The 17,255-nt window shown below is 49.0% G+C and overlaps 1 protein-coding gene across 1 annotated transcript; it reads right to left on the bottom strand.

Annotated features, from left to right (window-relative positions):
* Positions 1-308: 308 nt before the first annotated feature.
* Positions 309-16,911, bottom strand: HEATR9 (HEAT repeat containing 9). Its single transcript, XM_055579664.1, has 15 exons — positions 16,824-16,911; positions 15,617-15,666; positions 13,232-13,413; positions 12,857-12,983; positions 12,583-12,639; positions 12,327-12,383; positions 11,668-11,725; positions 11,162-11,292; positions 5,519-5,701; positions 5,055-5,147; positions 4,844-4,963; positions 1,936-2,009; positions 1,407-1,458; positions 885-971; positions 309-677 (listed from the first exon to the last, which is right to left on the bottom strand). The coding sequence occupies exons 1-15, from the start codon at positions 16,909-16,911 to the stop codon at positions 309-311; spliced, it is 1,728 nt and encodes a 575-aa protein (XP_055435639.1).
* Between the last annotated feature and the right edge of the window lie 344 nt (positions 16,912-17,255).

Here is a 17,255-nt window from a genome sequence, read left to right on the forward strand (position 1 = left end):
CTGGACAGGGGCTCAGCTCTGGCTTTGTCAGCACATTCTGAGTGCAGACAAAGGACTTGATGTAGGAAGACAGGCTGGCCATCCAGAGCAGGTTTGTCTCGTGGAAAGGACGTGTGGCTGAGAGCAAGGAAGGCCCAGCCAGGAGTGAGAAGATATGTGTTTCAGTGCAGCTCATGATGAAGGGAACCATCATGGTAGGTAGAGTGATGCTCATTTATTCATGGAAGATTTAAGTACTGATCATTTTCTCAGGCGAGCCTGAGAAGCACCCTTAAGGAAAGAGCAGGGACTCAACCTAAACAACTGACCTAGTTGGGGGTCTCAGCAAAGATCTGGAGCTGTTTTCTGATCCCTTGTGTCCAGGACCCCTGTGACTTGTGTTTGGGGGATATAGAGAAAGAGGGTAGGAAGCCAGGGGTATCAGACACTTTCTGGGGGTTTAGCTTTTTCTGTCGGTCTAACATGGCACTGGACTTTGTAAGAAACAAGGGGTTCAGCTCTATAAGTTTAAAGTCTTGGATATTTGACTCTTCAGGGTTCTCAGGCTCTTTCCGGAACCTTGTGAACTCCACCTTCATGCTGGTCTTTGGCATCTCACATACAAAGACAACCTTGTTCTTTAGCTTGTTTTGGATCCAGGGATCGATGGAGGCCAAAAGAATTAATGTTTCTTGTAGCTGCATTGAAACAAACCCCGTGGCTGGCTCCCTTCAGGCCAGCCCTGGGAGTGGGGAGGGGAGTTCTGGCCACAGGTCACTCTGAGTCCCAGGGAATGAGGTCAAGGGACAATGTCTAAGGGCTTATTCCCCTCCCCTCCGTCAGAGGGCATGTTGTGTGAGGAGAGTGGGAGAGGCTGGAGGAAGAGGAGGGCAGGGGTGCCTTACACTCTTCTTCACAGACGTGTTCTTCTCCACATCCAGCATGTCCAGGACCAAGTGGAACACCTGTGGGCTGCGGATCCCCAGGACACTCTGGCAGAGGCAGGATGAGGGCACCTCAGTAGCCGGCCCAGGAAGATGCCCCATCTATGCTCTCTTCCATTCTAGTGCCCTTGTGATGACCCTTTCCCTGGACAGGAGATGTGGCTTCCCAGCTGCTTCCTTACCTTTGAGGGCCTGCCTCTGCATTGGGTTCCAGTACAATTTTTTCACCAGAAGAGTCAAGCTAGTTTCTGTCACATCTGAGCAATGCCCCTCACACCCTTCACCTGTCCCTTCTCATACCCAGCTCCAGTCCTGCAGAAAAGCTTTCCCTTAACTCCTGGTATGGTGGGAAGTCTAAAATAAAAAAGCTGGCAAACCTCCTCCCCACACTTTGCAGCCCTTTCTTCCCCTCAGTAGCTCTCCTGGACCGCCCGCTCCCCCAGCCATCAACACATCTGGTCAGAGTTGTGGAGCTGGCCTTACCAGAGAGATGACTGCTTCCTGGCGTGCTATGGCATTTGAGCTCATCAGCTGCCTGAAGAGAAGGGAGTGAGTGTGTTGTGGTCCAGTTAAGGGGAAAGGGAGGAAGACTGGCTGCTTCTTACAGTCCAGAGTGACTCAGGCATAAAGCTGATGAGTGATGTTAATTTCATTAACGTCCCTTCTTGTTTCTTGGGTCAGGAAAGGGATGGGAGGGGAAAAGTCGGTACAGCAGTTTTCCAAGGGGCTCTGAGTGATGATCAGGACTCATATTTGTCCAAAACGTTACCGTTTACAAATCCCTTCCAAGTCCTCATCTTAACTTGAGCTTTAAATAGCAACTCTGAGTGGTATGTATTACCAGCCCCTTTTTACAGATGAAGAAAAGCCCAGAGGTCAAAGAGTGACTTGGCCAGTGGCCTGGGCAGTGCGATCTGAGACCAGGCAGTAGGTTCTCAGCTCTCACTGACCCTCTGTCCCCTTCCCACAGCCTAGGATTTGGCCCTGGTAGCTCCCAGCCCGAGCCACTCACGCCTCCACCAAGTTCAACATCATCGGCTTCATCTTGAGCTCTTCCACAGTTTCAGCAACAGCCTGCCTTATAGCCTGAAGAGAGATTCAGGTGGGACAGGAACTCAGGGGTGTGCTCTTAAGTGCTTCCCACTGTTTTTTTTTTTTTGATGTGGACCATTTTTTAGCCTTTATTAAATTTGTTACAGTATTGTTTCTGTTTCACGTATTGGTTTTTTGGCCGCAAGGCATGTGGAATCCTAGCTCCCTGACCAGGGATTGAACCCCAACCCCTGAACTGGAAGGTGAAGTCTTAACCACTGGACCATCAACCTTCATTGAGAGTTTACTTTGTGCTGTGTGGATGGTCCTTGCCTCAGGGAGCTCACAGTCTGGTGGGGGAAGCAGACAAGTGAACAGGCAGTCAGACTCCTGAACTGAATGCAGGGACAACAGGAGGGTCTCCTAGCTCAGTCTGAGTTCCAGGAAGACTTCCTGGAGGAAGTGATGCTGCAGCTGAAACCTGAGGCATGAGTAGGAGTTAACCAGGCCGAGAGGCTGGGGGCCAACTTCCCTGGGCAGAGGGAGAGCAGGTACAAAAGCCTGGAGGCAGGAGAGAGCACAGAGAGGTTAGGGAACAGGAAATGGTTCAGTTTAGCTAGGTGACCATACAGAGTCTTCAGAGTGGGACACTCTGAGCAATTACACTGGGACCACAGGCATAAGTCAGGACAGGCTGCTCCTAAGCACTGCTGATGCGTGGCTGGGCACGAGTGTGGTGAGGGTAAAGAGTCAGGCAGGGCTTGGGTGGTGAAGGGCTGTGTAAGCCCTCCTGAGAGCTTGGGGAGTAACTGAGAAGTTTTTTGCAGAGGTGAGCTGCAATCTGATTCACAGCTTAGAAAAATGTCTTTAGTGCTGTGGCTGGCTTTGTAGCAAGCTCTAAGAAAGGTAAAAGCCAGGGAGTGCAGGGGAAGGCAGGGTGATTCTGTTGGTGGTGATTGGAAAGCTTCCCATAGGAGGTGTTGTCTGGGCTGGTCTGGAAGGGGTGATCGTATTTTAATAGGCAGTAAGAGAGAGCAGCTACTTACCAGTGGGACTGAAAGCAGAGGCAGTTTTCCACCTTTCAGGGGAGGGAAGAATAGCAAGACACTTTAAGCTGAGAGGATTGCCCACACAGAGGCCAGATGGCTTGGAGACAGGAGCTGTGTTCTGGGAAATGTGACGCATGCTTTGGGGAGCATGCATACACAGAAGAACCATACAAAAAAGATCTGAACGACCCAGAGAACCATTATGGTGTTGTCTGGAGCCAGACATCGTGGAGTGTGAAGTCAAGAGGGCCTTAGGAAGCATCACTATTAACAATGTTAGTATAGGTGATGGAATTCCAGCTGAGTGATTTCAAATCCCAAAAGATAATGATGTTAAAGTGCTGCACTCAATATGCCAGCAAATTTGGAAAACACAGCAGTGGCCACAGGACTGGAAAAGATTCAGTCCAATCCCAAAGAAAGGCAATGCCAAAGAATGTTCAAACTACTGCACAATTGCACTCATCTCACATGCTAGTAAAGTAATGCTGAAAATTCTCCAAGCTAAGTTCAACAGTATGTGAACCGAGAACTTCCAGATGTTCAGGCTGAACTTAGAAAAGGCAGAGGAACCAGAGATCAAATTTCCAACATCTGGTGGATCATAGAAAAAGCGAGAATTCCAGAAGAACACTTACTTCTGCTTCACCGACTATGCCAAAGCCTTTGACTGTGTGGATCACAACAAACTGGTGGAAAATTCTTAAAGAGACAATACCAGACCACCTGACCTGCCTCCTAAGAAATCTGTATTCAGGTCAAGAAGCAACAGTTAGAACCAGACGTGAAACAACGGACTGGTTCCAAATTGGGAAAGGAGTATGTTAAGGCTGTTGTATTTTGTTACCTTGCTTATTTAATTTATATGCAGAGTATATCATGCGAAATGCTGGACTGGATGAAGCACAAGCTGGAATCAAGATTGGTGGGAGAAATATCAATAACCTCAGATATGCAGATGACACCACCCTTATGATGGAAAGCAAAGAGGAACTGAAGAGCCTCTTGATGAAAGTGAAAGAGAAGAGTGAAAAAGCTGGCTTTAAACTCAACATTCAAAAAACTAAGATCATGGCATCCCATCAGTTCATGGCAAATAGATGGGGAAACAATGGAAACAGTGACAGACTTTATTTTCTTGGGTGCCAGAATCACTGTAGATGGTGACTGCAGTCACAAAATCAAAAGATAATTGCTCCTTGGAAGAAAAGCTATGACCAACCTAGACAGCATATTAAAAAGCAGAAACATTACTTCATTGACAAAGGGTCACATAGTCAAAGCTATGGTTTTTCCCGTGGTCATGTATGAATGTGAGAGTTGGACAATAAAGAAAGCTGAGTGCTAAAGAATGGATGCTTTTGAACTATGGTGTTAGAGAAGACTCTTGAGAGTCCCTTGAACTGCAAGGAGATCAAACCAGTCAATCCTAAAGGAAATCAGTCCTGAATATTCATTGGAAGGACTGATGCTGAAGCTGAAGCTCCAATACTTTGGCCACCTGATATGAAGAAGTGACTCGTTGGAAAAGACCCTAATGTTGGGAAAGATTGCAGGCAGGAGGAGAAGGGGACGATAGAGGATGAGGTGGTGGATGGCATCACTGACTCGATAGACATGAATTTGAGCAAGCTCCAGGAGTTGGTGATGGACAGGGAAGCCTGGCTTGCTGCAGTGCATTGGGTTGCAAAAAGTTGGACACAACTGAGCGACTGAACTGAACTGAACTGAACTTTGGGGGGCAGTGTGGTGGGAGCCAAGGCAGGGTGGGGGTCCTTTAGAGAAAGGTGAAGAGACAGGTTTGGGCTGCCTGGGCTTGGGAGTGTTGGTCTCACTTACGAAGAAGGGTTCATTATATGTCTTTCTCCTGAGTAGGTCAAATGTGAGTTCTTCCAGACCATGTGCCTGGATCCATTCCAGCCCTATGGCCTTGAGCATCTGCGTAGCTTCAAAACGGTGCTGAGGGCAGACACAGGACAGACCGCCTTCCTCATCCCCCAGCACATCCTTGTGCTGGAGCAGGAAGGGTACTAGGCAGTTGAGAGCTTACCTCCAGGACGCTGGAACAGGACAGCTGGTCCAGGATGCTCCTGACAACTGTGGCTGAGCGCACGCCCATTATCTTGACCAGCACGGTGAGTGCCTGTGGGGGCGGGCAGGGCGGGCTGGCGTATACCAGACCAAGAGGCATTTGGATGGCCAAGCACGCTTGAGGGCTGGAACTTGTAGGAAACAGGCAGAGTCCTTTCTCCTCCCTCTTGGCCTCATGAGTGACAGCGCAAGTTCACGTGTGTGCACATGTGCCCATACGTGAATGAATGGCATATACACAGATCTGTGTCCACTTACGCCCACGTGACCCACATACATATTCACAAACACACAGAGGACACTGCGGTGCTCCCTGCTGAAGCTCCATTTCTCTGGGATGAGGATGACAGGGTCCAGAGCCCAGCAGAGTCAGCACCGTTTCCCCAGAGCTCCCCGGGGAGCCCGGCCCCCCGCCCCTCACACCTTCATCTGCTGGGTCTTCGGCCCTTGACACAGGCATTGCAGCAAGTACTCTTGGGCCACGTTGCTGTGGGGCCTCAGGAACCCCAAGCACAGGGCCGCCTCCGCCGCCGCCTTGTTCCCTGACTTCTTTATCAGCATCAGCAGCGCCAGCACCAGCTTCTCTTCATCCTCCACCTGAGTCCTCTTGAGAGGGAGACGGGCCGGTTGGACTAGGTCTCTGGCCAGGCTTTGTGAGGAGGGCAATTCAAGACTGCTTCCAGCCCCTTCTCCCTCTTCCCTAGAAGGAATCTCCTGTCAAGAGCTTAGTTTACCCACTTCCCTTCTTGCTGCCGTCTACTTGCTCCCAGCTCACAGCCTTTCACTTCTCTATGACTTTTTCTTGTGGGTGGGTCGGCGTTACTCTCTTTAATACTTCTGCTGTCTCAGCTCTTAGCATTTGAAAAACATACACAGGTCATTGCCCTGACGCCTCTCCTCCCATAACCTTGTCCTTGGCGCTACGTCAGCCGTTAATTCCCACAGAGGGACTCATCGTTACCCGTTACTGCAGCTTTTCTCTGACTCCCTCTCCTCCTGTCTTTCTGGTTCTCCTCTGATGTCAGCAGTTATTGTTATACCTACTGTATAGCACAGGGAACTCTACTCAGTGCTGTGTGATGACCTAAGTGGGGAGGAATTCCAAAAAAGTATGTACGGGGCTTCCCTGGTGGCCCAGTGGTGAAGAACTTGCCTGCCAATGCAGGAGACATGGGTTTGATCCCTGGGTTGGGAAGATCCCCTGGAAAGGGAAATGGCAACCCACTCCAGTATTCTTGCCTGGAAAATCCAATGGACAGAGGAGCCTGGTGGGCTGCAGTCCATGGAGCTGCCAAAGTGTTGGACATGTTTTGTCCAAGTTTGTTGACTAAACAGCAACAATATATACGAATGACTGATTCACTTTGCTGTACAGTGAAAACATAACATTGTAAAGCAACTATATGCCAATGAATTTTTTAAAAAGGAGTATATTAAATAGCTTTACTTTTAACTTATTTCATTACCCGTACGTGAATATATATGTGGGTTAGTTATTCATGTATTTTTTTCTATCGTAAATTGTCTATAAAAGTCCCTTACATTTGTATAGTGTGGTCAGAGTGCTTTTATTTATTCCTGTTGTTAATTGAATTCTTCTAAACAGGAATTGGGAGTTTTTACTTGGCTATTACATAAAAGATGAGTTCTTTTATGTAAGTATAGATGTATATGTGGGGGATTGTGAGGGTTTATAAAAGTACATGGTCGGATCTATCACTTAGGCATATTGTGTTATCTCCGTTGCTTTTTTATTTTTTAAACTTTTCTTAATGAAAGAATTTATCTATAACTTTTATATTCCTTACTTTCAGATTCTTATAAATAAAAATGAAAGTGAATGTTTTTTGTAGATTTAATGCTAATACATCACTCTATTAAAAAAGTTGTTGGACTGCATGAAGACTAACAATTCATTGAGCAACTCTGCCCTCCTCCTCACTTTCTTCCCTTTTTATCCAGCTTCAATTCCATGGTCCCTGAACTCCTTTACCCCCTCTTTATTGTACTAAACTCTCCACCGAGTCTATGCCTGCACTTCCCAGAGGAAATCAAAGTTATGATGACTAATCTTGCTTGAAATATATGAACACAAACCGTATGTAGACCCTTAATGATGCCTAATGGTCAGACTACTTTTCCCTGGGCAGTTCTCTTTCCCACCTTCCTAATTCATATTCCTTCCTCTGGACCCTCTAACACTTCTTTCTCTATTCTCTTAAGTTGATGACCTTGCTTCCTACTTTATTGAGCAAAATAAAAGCAACTAGAAAAGAAGTTCCAGAGACACTTACCACCACTTCTGTCCAACTTTCAACACCTGCACCCATATTCCTTCCTTTCCACGTTACTGTGGACCATGACCATCTATCTAAAAACATCAATCTTGGGGACTTTCCTGGGGGTCTGGTGGCTAGGATTGCGCACTCCCATTGTAGGGGGCCCAGGTTCGATCTCTGGTCAGGAAACTAGAGCCCACATGCTGCCACGAAGAGTCCACATGCGACTAGAGATCCCACATGCCACAACCAAGACTTGGTGTGGCCAAATAAATAAAAGTATTAAAAGAGATAAAGCCAATCTCTTATGTGCTTGCTCTCATCCCTTCTCATCTTCTCAAGAACGTTGCTGCCCAACTCTTCCCACCCTCTTCAAAACGATCATTTTCCTGATGACTGGATCGTTACTCCTCAGCGTTGAAACAGGCTGCTATTTTTTCTCTTTCTAGAAGTCACCCCTGCTGCTGACTACAGCTTTATCCAGGAAAACTTGGACAGTTGCCTATTCTTGCCATCTTGCCCTTCTTTCCTCCCATTTTCTCTTAACCCTACTCCATTCAGACTTTCACTGCCCCACCAGAATAGTTCTTGTTAAGATAATCAATGATCCCCACATGGTTAAATCCATTGTATGGATTCTCAGTCCTTATATTGTTTGATATGGTTGATCTGTCTCCTTTTCCTTGATAAATGTTCTTTACTTGATTTTCAGTATGCCATTCTATTGGTTGTCTTCCTACCTGTTGGCTACTTCTTAGTATTTACTGGTTCTTCCTCTTATCTCTGACCTCTTAACACTGGGGTGCCCCAAGCCTCGATTCTTGGTTCTTAGTGATCTCATCTTGTTGAATGACATGATATGCTACCTATATGCTGGCAATTCATAGATTTCTCCCACTAGTTCAGCCTTCTGAACTCCAAATTGTATATCCAGCTGCTTATTTGTTGTTTCCTTTGGATGTCCAGAAGACATCACAAACATAACTTGTCCACAGCTGGACTTCTGATATTACCTCCAAGCTGGTTGCATGTGCAGCTTTCTCCATCTTGAAGTGAAGTGAAATTTGCTCAGTCCTGTCCCCATGGACTATACAGTCCATGGAATTCTCCAGGCCAGAATACTGGAGTGGGTAGCCTTTCCCTTCTCCAGGGAATCTTCCCAACCCAGGGACTGAACCCAGGTCTCTGGCACTGCCAGCAGATTCTTTACCAGCTGAGCCACAAAGGAAGCCCAAGAATATTGGAGTGGGTAGTCTATCCTGTCTCCAGGGGATCTTCCTGACCCAGGAATTGAACCGGGGTCTCCTGCATTGCAGGCAGATTCTTTATCAACTGAGCTATCAGGGAAACTCATTCTCCTTCTTGGTTGATGACAACTCCATCCTTTCAGTTTCTAGGCCAAAAGCCTCGGCTTCCTCCTTGTTGCCTCACTTTCTCTAACAGCTCACATTTAACCTGTCAGAGTTTTACTTTAAAAATATATGCAGGGGATTTCCCTTGTGGTCCAGTGGCTGAGACTCCACACTCCCAATGAAGGGGGCCTGGGTTTGATCCCTGTTCAGGGAACTAGATCCCACATGCTGCAACTACAAGATCCTGCATGCTGCGACCAAGACCCGACACAGCCAAAACAAACCAATAAATATTAATACATATATACATATTCAGAACTTAAAACTGCTTACCAACCCCACTGCAACCACTGTGGTCCAAGCCACCATCGTGTCTCACGAGGTTGCTTTAACAACTCCTAACTGGTCTCTCTGGAGAAGGAAATGGCACCCCACTCCAGTACTCTTGCCTGGAAAATCCCATGGATGGAGGAGCCTGGGAGGTTACAGTCCATGGGGTCGCAAAGAGTCGGACACGACTGAGTAACTTCACTTCACTCCCTTCACTCACTTCATACTTTATCGCTGGAGAAGGAAATGGCAACCCACTCCAGTGTTCTTGCCTGGAGAATCCCATGGACAGAGGAGCCTGGCAGGCCATGGTCCATGGGGTCGCAGAGAGTTGGACACGACTGAAGTGACTGAGCACAACTGTCTCTCTGCTTCCACTTTTGCCTTTCATCCCCTGCCCATCTTTCTTCAACATAGCAGTCGCAGTGAACCTTTTTTTTTTTTTGGCCACTGTGCCACATAAGGGATTTTAGTTCCCCGACCAGGGATCAACCAGGGATTGGACCCAGGCCCCCTGCATTGGGAGCGCAGAGTCTTAACCACTGGACCACCAGGGAAGTCCCCCAGAGTGAACTTTTGAAACATAAGTTAGATCACATCATTGCTTTGTTCAAAAACCTATTCCACTCAGAAGAAAAGCTCAAGTATGTAAAGTCATCCAGAAGGCCACATATGTGCTAGTCTCCTGTTAGCGCCTCTGACCCAACTTCATTTCCTCCTGCTTTCTCTGTTCCCACTCCACTTCTGTCACATGGCCTCCTTGCTGTTTCTTGCCCATACCAAGCCTGCCCCTGCCTTCGGGACTTTGCCTCGATTCTTCCTTTGCTGGGGATGCCTTCTCTCAGATATCTGCAAGGCTAACCCCTCACCTTCGTGCTTGAGCTCAAACGATGACTTCCACATGAGGCCTCCCCTGTCCTCCGTGTTTAAAATCACAACTCATTCCATCTGCACTCAGCATTCCTGATCACTCTCATCCCTGATCATCCTAATCACTCTCATCCCTCTACATAATTCTTCCATTGCACTTGCTGTATCTAACATACTATATAATGAAATTTGTTGGTTATTACGTGTCTCCCCGGGCTTCCCCTGCGGCTCAGCTGGTAAAGAATCTGCCAGCAATGAGGGAGACCTAGGTTCGATCCCTGGGTTGGGAAGATCCCCTGGGGAAGGAAAAGGCTACCCGCTCCAGTATTCTGGCCTGGAGAATTCCATGGACTGTATAGTCCATGGGGTCGCAAAGAGTCTGACACGACTGGGTGACTTTCACTTTCACGTGTCTCCCCTTTCCCCTTCCCCCACCCCACTGGAATGTAAGCTCTACCAAAAGCTGAGATCTCTGCCTGCTTTGGTTTGCTGACATATCCCAAGGGCCTAGGATGATGTCTGGCCCATGATAGCTGTTCAATATGTTTGTTGAGTAAGTGGATGTAATGAATTCTATTTCATGTGGAACAGTGAGGGGGTCAAAATAAGAGGACCCTAAAGGGGAAAAATCTCAAGTAGTGTCAGCAGACTTTCTTGGTCCCTGTCCCCTCTGGGCAGAGCTTTTCCTTTAACAGGTTATTTTAAGGATGATGATAATAATGAGGCGTGGTCACTGAAAGAGCACAGGCATTGGGACTTCCATGGAGACCAGTGGCTAAGACTCCACACTCCCGAGGCAGTGGGCCCAGGTTCGATCCCTGAACGGGGAACTAGATCCCACGTGCCACAACTAAGAGTTTGCATGGCTCAAATAAGACCTGGTGCAGCCAAATACATAAATAAATATAAAAAAAATAATCTAGGCATTGAAGTAGGTGCTTTATATATATTATCTCATTTAATCTTCTCAACGATGCTATAACTACTATATCCATTTTAGAGAAGGACAAATGACAACTCTGAAAGCTGGCTTTTCAGAGGTGGTATGACCAGTTCAGGAGCTACGCCAATGATTCTGTCCAGGCAACCTATTCCACAGGGGACTCCACAAGGACATCGTCCCCCCCTTATCAGAGCTAGGAGCTAGGTACCCTCTCCCCAGCTTAACCCCCAGCCAGCACCATTGATGACCTGTCCAACCTTGCCCCGGGGACTGACTCTTCCCCCACAGTCACCTGATCTCTGGGGACAGCAGCCCAGGAACTCAGAGCTGTCCGAAGTGCTATCAGAGTATCCATCCTCTGCCCCTCATTTTGCCCCTTCAACTTCTTGATGAGAGTTTGGATCACGCGCTTTTTCAGGCATCCTGGACAGGGAGGAGCCTCAGGTCAGGGCGGAGCCTCTGGGGCGGCTCCTCTCTGCCAGATTCCACCTGACTTCTCTGCGTCCTCACAACCTCGGCCCCACGGTCGGCCATCCCCCCAGGACACCAGAGCAGCTGGCTGAGCGTGACCGCAGTTCCCAGAGCCTGCTCTCTGTCTCCCTCCCACCTCTTCTCCCTCTTCACCCCACCTTCCTCGCTCTGCCCAACAATCCCTCGGATCACTCCCAGACCTGCCAATGACTGGGTTGCAGTGGGGGCGCCGTCCACTGCCTCCTGTCCTTCCCTAAAGGTGGATTGCGGCTACACTGCCTGCTTCCTCCCCTGCCCCTACTCCCACCCAGGGGAGGACCTACTCACCCAGGATGGCCAGGGTTCGACAGGCCTCATATTGCACTTTCTCCGGACCAGCTTGGGCCTGATTTAAGGGGGTAGGGGGTGGGAACGTGCCCTAAGGTGGTGGACTATCAGGAGCTTTCAGGATCAGCTCAGCTTAACTTTTCATTTTACAGATGAGGAAACCGAGTGACCTGTTTACGTTCAAACACGGGCGCAGGCAGGGTGATGCGATGGAAGGACCATAACTTAGAAGTAAGACTTTTGTTCACCTCACTATATGGTGTCTGATAGCCATGAGGCCGAGGGCAGGTCACCTGGCCTCTCGGAGCTTTCATTTTCTCATTAGAACAATGCAGCTCCTGCTAACTAGTTCTAGTATCAGAAGATTTAAATGAGATTATGGGTAAGAACACAGTCCACCCCCACCCCCAAAGTCAACTTCTCTGTCAGACAAAGGGTATCTTCAGATCCCCCCTTCCCCCTCCTTTAAGATCAAGCTGCCCTTTAAAGAAGCCAAGGGCATGAGATGGGCGTATGTCGCACAAGGCGGCTGCCTCCTTCCGGCATCTGACCCATCGTCCTTGACCCTGGTGGGCCCTGTCTGTGCTCAGGTCCCAAGGCTCTGCAGACCGCGGGCCCTGTGTCCTCCTCTCCTGGACTCCGTGCAGCCCCAGACTCACCATCTGACACAGTGTGTCCATGACAAGCTTGTCTCTGACCCCCAGGCACCCCAGAGCCTGCAGGAACAGGGGCAGAGGAAAAGGAAGAGAGCTTGGACACCACCGCCACGAGCTGCCACCTTCTGGACACTGCTGGAGGTTGTTCTTGGAACATCACTCCCTCCCTGCCCTCCACCTCCAGCATCTTTCTCCTCACCAGCTCAGCCAACTCCTACCTGGCCTGTAACCACACCCCTCCACCCTTGCCACTTCTCACCTGTGCTGCATAGAGCTGCTCATCCTCCCTGGGAGATTTCAGGCTTTCTGTGAGTTCCTGCCCATCCAGGGAAGCCAGTGGAAGGGAAGAAAGGGACAAATATAGTTCTACTATGCTTCCTTCAAAGTGGAAGGAGCTCACCCAATCCACTCTCCTCCCCCCACTCCATTTTGCCGGCAGGGTCTGAGGGTGGAAGGATAGTGTGAGCCTGAGGTAAAGGCATCCTCAGAAAGAGTCTCCCCATTCTGCCCCGGCCCCTGCCATGGCCCCTGACCTTTAACCTTTGCCACTTCAGGGGCTCCCCAGCAGGGTCTAAGGGCTTGGACTCCACCGGAGACCTGCGAGTCAGCTTGCTCATGGGAAGATGGAGCTTTTGGCTGAGGGTACCCTCCTTGAGGTACCTGTGGGAGAAATCACACAGGTAGCCCTGGTCCCCTCATTCCCTTCCTCCTTACTTCACGGACTCTCCTCTGCCTCTGGTCCTCAGCCCAGCTCAGATCAGCTTCCATCTACCCCAGGGTCTCCTCGGGGGTCTGTAGGCTGATTTGCCCCACCCCAGCCCCCCAGCCCCACTCCACCTTTTTCTTCTCTTCCTGTCCTTTCCTAGACGATGGGGAAGGCGTGGAGAACAGGAAGGGCCGAAACACACCTGGGGTGATCTCTCATTTTCCGCAGCGTCTTCTGGGCCTCCCGTTCCTTTCGGTGATCGTACAGGGTATACCAGTGCGTGTACAGCTCGGGCTTCTTGTAGTAGCAGTAAGGCACGGCATTCGGCTTGCTCGGGTGCTCCCTCCAGCACTCCGGACTTGGGGGAAACTCTTCCTTCGGTGCCTGGAGGCAGGTGTGAGTGTCGGAGCAGCCACAGGGGACATTTCTCAGCCAGCAAGAGGGCCAGGGTGAGAAGGGACTAGACGAGGGAAATACCCTTCAGCCTCTCGTCCTGAAAACACAGCCAGCTCCTAACCAACCGTGTGACTCGGGCAAGTGACTTTACCCTACCAAGGTCTCAGTCTTCTCATCTGCAAAATGGGGCTAATCATCCTTGTTCTGCACCCCTCCCAAGGTGGTTGTGAAGGACTAATGACCTAAAGATTGGGAAACCGTTGTTGGTCTGTAAGTTGATCTGAGTACAGTTGGCCCACTGTATCCACAGGTTCCACATCCATGGATTCAACCAACCATGGGCTCAAAATATTTGGGGAAAAAAAATTCTAAGAAGTTCCCAAAAGCAAAACTTGAATTTGCCATGTACCTGGTAACTCTTTACATACCATTTACATTGTATTAGGTATTATAAATAATCTAGAGAGGATGTGTGTAGGCTACATGCAAACACCACTCCATTTTATACAACAGACTTGAGTATCCGTGGAGCTTGGTATCCCCTGTGGATACCAAGGGGCAACTGTCCACAGTTCAGTTAGTTTAGAATTTCAAAGGACTTTGAGAAAGTCGCCTGGGGACTTCCTGGTGGTCCAGTGAATAAGAATCTGCCTGCCAATGCAGGGGACACAGGCTCGATCCCTGGTCCGGGCAGACCCCACATACGAAGGAGCAACTAAGCCCATCTGCCACAGCTACAGAGCCTGCGCTCTAGAGCCCATTAGCCGCAACAAGAGGAGCCACCGCAGTAAGAAGCCTGCAATGGACAGTAACTCTCACTTCCCATAACTAGGGAAAGCCCGTGTGCAGCAATGAAGACCTTGTGCAACCAAAAAGAAAAAAAAAAGGTCATCTGGGCGAGGAGATGAAAAGGCCAGAGACAGGGGAGATGTGGAGTAAAGAGAGGGGTGTTTTGGGCTCCTGCTCATCCACTCAGGCATTCGACAGATTTTTATTGAGCACCTACTATGTGCCAAGTGCTCGGTGCTGGGGAGACAGTTATCATTCCTGTCCTCATGGAACTTAATAGTTTCATTGGAAAAACAGGATTTCTTCAAATAATCTGTCTTAGACACTTGTGAAACTGAAGCTCTGGTTGTGGCCAAGGGTTTTAGATGGGTCAGGGGATTTCTCTGAAGATTTGACAAGTATTCATTCTTGTCTCTTCTCAAGCCTTCCTGTCTCTACAACAACTCTCTGAAAAAGGGCTCGGGCTAGTGGTTCCCAGTGGGGTGACTGAGACCATCATAATGAGTTCGCAGGTGATTGTCGTGACCTCAGAAAATGGGGCATTGACTCACTATAAGCAGGGTTGTCAGATTTTGTAAGGACAAATAAAAACTGCTTTGTAAGGAGCAAATAAAAACAGGATTGAGATTTCCCTGGTGGCCCAGTGGCTACGATTCCAAGCTTTCATTGCAGGGCACCCGGCCGTGGCAGGTGGTGGTCAATCCCTGGTCAGGGAACTAGATCCCACATGCCACAACCAAGGCCCAGAGCAGCCAAATAAATAAACTTCTCTACTTCAGTTAAGAACAAACAAACAGAACACTCCAGGATGGCCCATTGAATTTTGATTCCAGGCAGTGAAGGCAATATTTAGGACATAGGCATGTTGAAAAAAATTCATTGTTTATCTGAAATTCAAAAATAACTCATTATTAAGCAACTGCCTGCACAGCCAAAACCTTACAGATGTTATCTCATAGCCACTCGACAAAGGGAGCCGGACAGAGGTTGACTTGTGATAGCGGCTACTCCTGCGGTTCAGGGAGGGAAAGCCACTTGTCCAAGGTCACACAGAGTTAGTGGCGTTCCCAGGGGTGAGAGTATAGAGTTCTAAGTATGTGTTTGTGTTAGTCATTCAGTCGTGTCCAACTCTGCGGCCACATGGTCTGTAGCCTGCCAGGCTCCCCTGTCCATGGAATTCTCCAGGCAAGAATACTGGAGGAGGTAGCCATGCCTTTCTCCAGGGGATCTTCCCAACCCAGGGATCGGACCCAGGTCTCCTGCATTGGCAGGTGGTTTCTTTACCGTCTGAGCCACCAGGGAGCCTGTAGGGTTCTGTGAACTAGCCTTAATGGGAAGGGATGGTCTGCTGACCTTCTTCCTCCAACAAGGCTCCCAGGGTGGTGGAAGTCAGGGGTCTTACCTGGTGACAGGACCAGGGAAGTAGGACAGGAGCTGCAGCTCTTCTGAGTTCTGTTGTGCAAAGGAGACCACATGGACAAGGGTGAGTTGAAGAGTTGTCCTTCCGGGCATTCATTTATCGAGCATTAGCATTTAGCAAACATGATATCAGGCACTGGGGAGGTAAAGAAGCCATAATTCCTGTCCTTAAGGGACTCGTACATTTCTGGTGTCTTGGTCTGTGCAATAGCAGCATTGCCATAGCCTGGAAGCTTCTTGCAGAATCTCTCAGGCCTACTAAGTCAGGATCTTTATTTGAGTAAGATTCCTACGCGTGTTGAAATTGGAGACACTCTGGTCTGGCAGAGTGGTTCTCATCCCTGGCTGCGTATTAGAATTATTTGAGGGAATTTTTTAACATGGCCCAGTCCTGCATCAGACTAATTGAATCAGATTGTCTGAGGAAGGGACCTAGGCATTTTAGAAAGCTTCCCAAAGGATTCTAATGTAAAAATGGTCAGTGGTTCTCAAACTTGAGTGACACTAGAAAAAACTGGAGATCTTGCTTTTTGATTGCTTGTTTTGGCCATGCTGAGTGGCATGTGGGATCTTAGTTCCCTGACCAGAGATCGAACCCCTGCCCTCTGCATTGGTGGCACAGAGTCAACCCCTGGATCGCCAGGTAAATCCTGAGAAGTTGCATTTCTAACAAGATACTGATGCTGCTGATCCTGGGAACATATTTTCAGAACCAATGGTCTACTGGTGAGATAGAATCATTTTCTGGGGATTAAGAAAGGGAAATAAATGTGAGGATGGATAAAGGCATAGGTGGTCTTGATGAGGGGTCCTAACCTGGTGGGGAGGAGTAGGGAGGGTTTCCAGAGGAGATTATCCACAAGCTGAGTCTTCAGTGCAAGTAGGAGAGGTAGCCAGACAGATGAGAAGAACAGTGGGCAAGAGGAACACCTTGAAACCTTGGCATTGTGCGAGTGCAGAGCAGATGAGGAAGCAGAAGCTGGGGAGTCGCAGAGACATCCCACCCTAGAGGGCCCTGGAAACTTACCTTGAGGGGTGTACAGAGCCTTGAAAAAGTACCCAAGGATCTGCCCTGACTCTGCCCATAGATTTGCTGACATCACCCGGACTCCTGCCTGGGAGTGAGGGCCAGGGAGCTTTCCTTTTCAGGTCCCTATCCCTGACTCCACTCTTGTCCATTCTAACCTCACCTTTGGTCCTTCCTGGATATTCCAGCCATGGGCAGTTGAACATCGCCCTGTTGATGTCAGAGATGTTGACTGATTTTTCGTAGGCCATCCTCTTCTCCTGGGGGGCGGGCAGGGACTACAGGGACTGCTCCTTTGTGAGAGTTGGGGCAGAGCTCGGGAAGACCTCTCGTCTGTGGCACAAGAGGGACTGGTGAGGTGTCTGGGCTTCTAGAGCTAGAAGCCTCCGAGTGTTGAGTGAAAAGATCACCTAGGTGCCTGGAACACTCTGGTTCTACTCTGGAGCCCCAGCCCTGGCATCTACTGGCCTGTGGCTTGAGCCAGTCGCTTTCCCTCTGGGAGGTTCACTTTCCTCATCTGAAAGGAGGAAAGCCATGCCTGTCTGGTGAGCTCGAGGGGCAGTGGTGAGGCATAAATTAGCAAAAAAGTCAAAGC

This window comes from Bubalus kerabau, chromosome 4, assembly GCF_029407905.1.
Source record: "Bubalus kerabau isolate K-KA32 ecotype Philippines breed swamp buffalo chromosome 4, PCC_UOA_SB_1v2, whole genome shotgun sequence".
Taxonomy (NCBI): domain Eukaryota; kingdom Metazoa; phylum Chordata; class Mammalia; order Artiodactyla; family Bovidae; genus Bubalus; species Bubalus kerabau.

What these genes read in the sequence shown, in the direction of transcription:
- HEATR9 (XM_055579664.1), bottom strand. Translation starts at nt 16,911, where the DNA reads ATGGCCTACGAAAAATCAGTCAACATCTCTGACATCAACAGGGCGATG. An exon ending in TGGACACACTGTGTCAGATG is followed by an intron (nt 11,726 to 12,326) that starts GTGAGTCTGGGG and finishes CCCTTAAATCAG; the next exon opens with GCCCAAGCTGGTCCGGAGAA. An exon ending in CGAAGACCCAGCAGATGAAG is followed by an intron (nt 5,148 to 5,518) that starts GTGTGAGGGGCG and finishes CCGCCCCCACAG; the next exon opens with GCACTCACCGTGCTGGTCAA.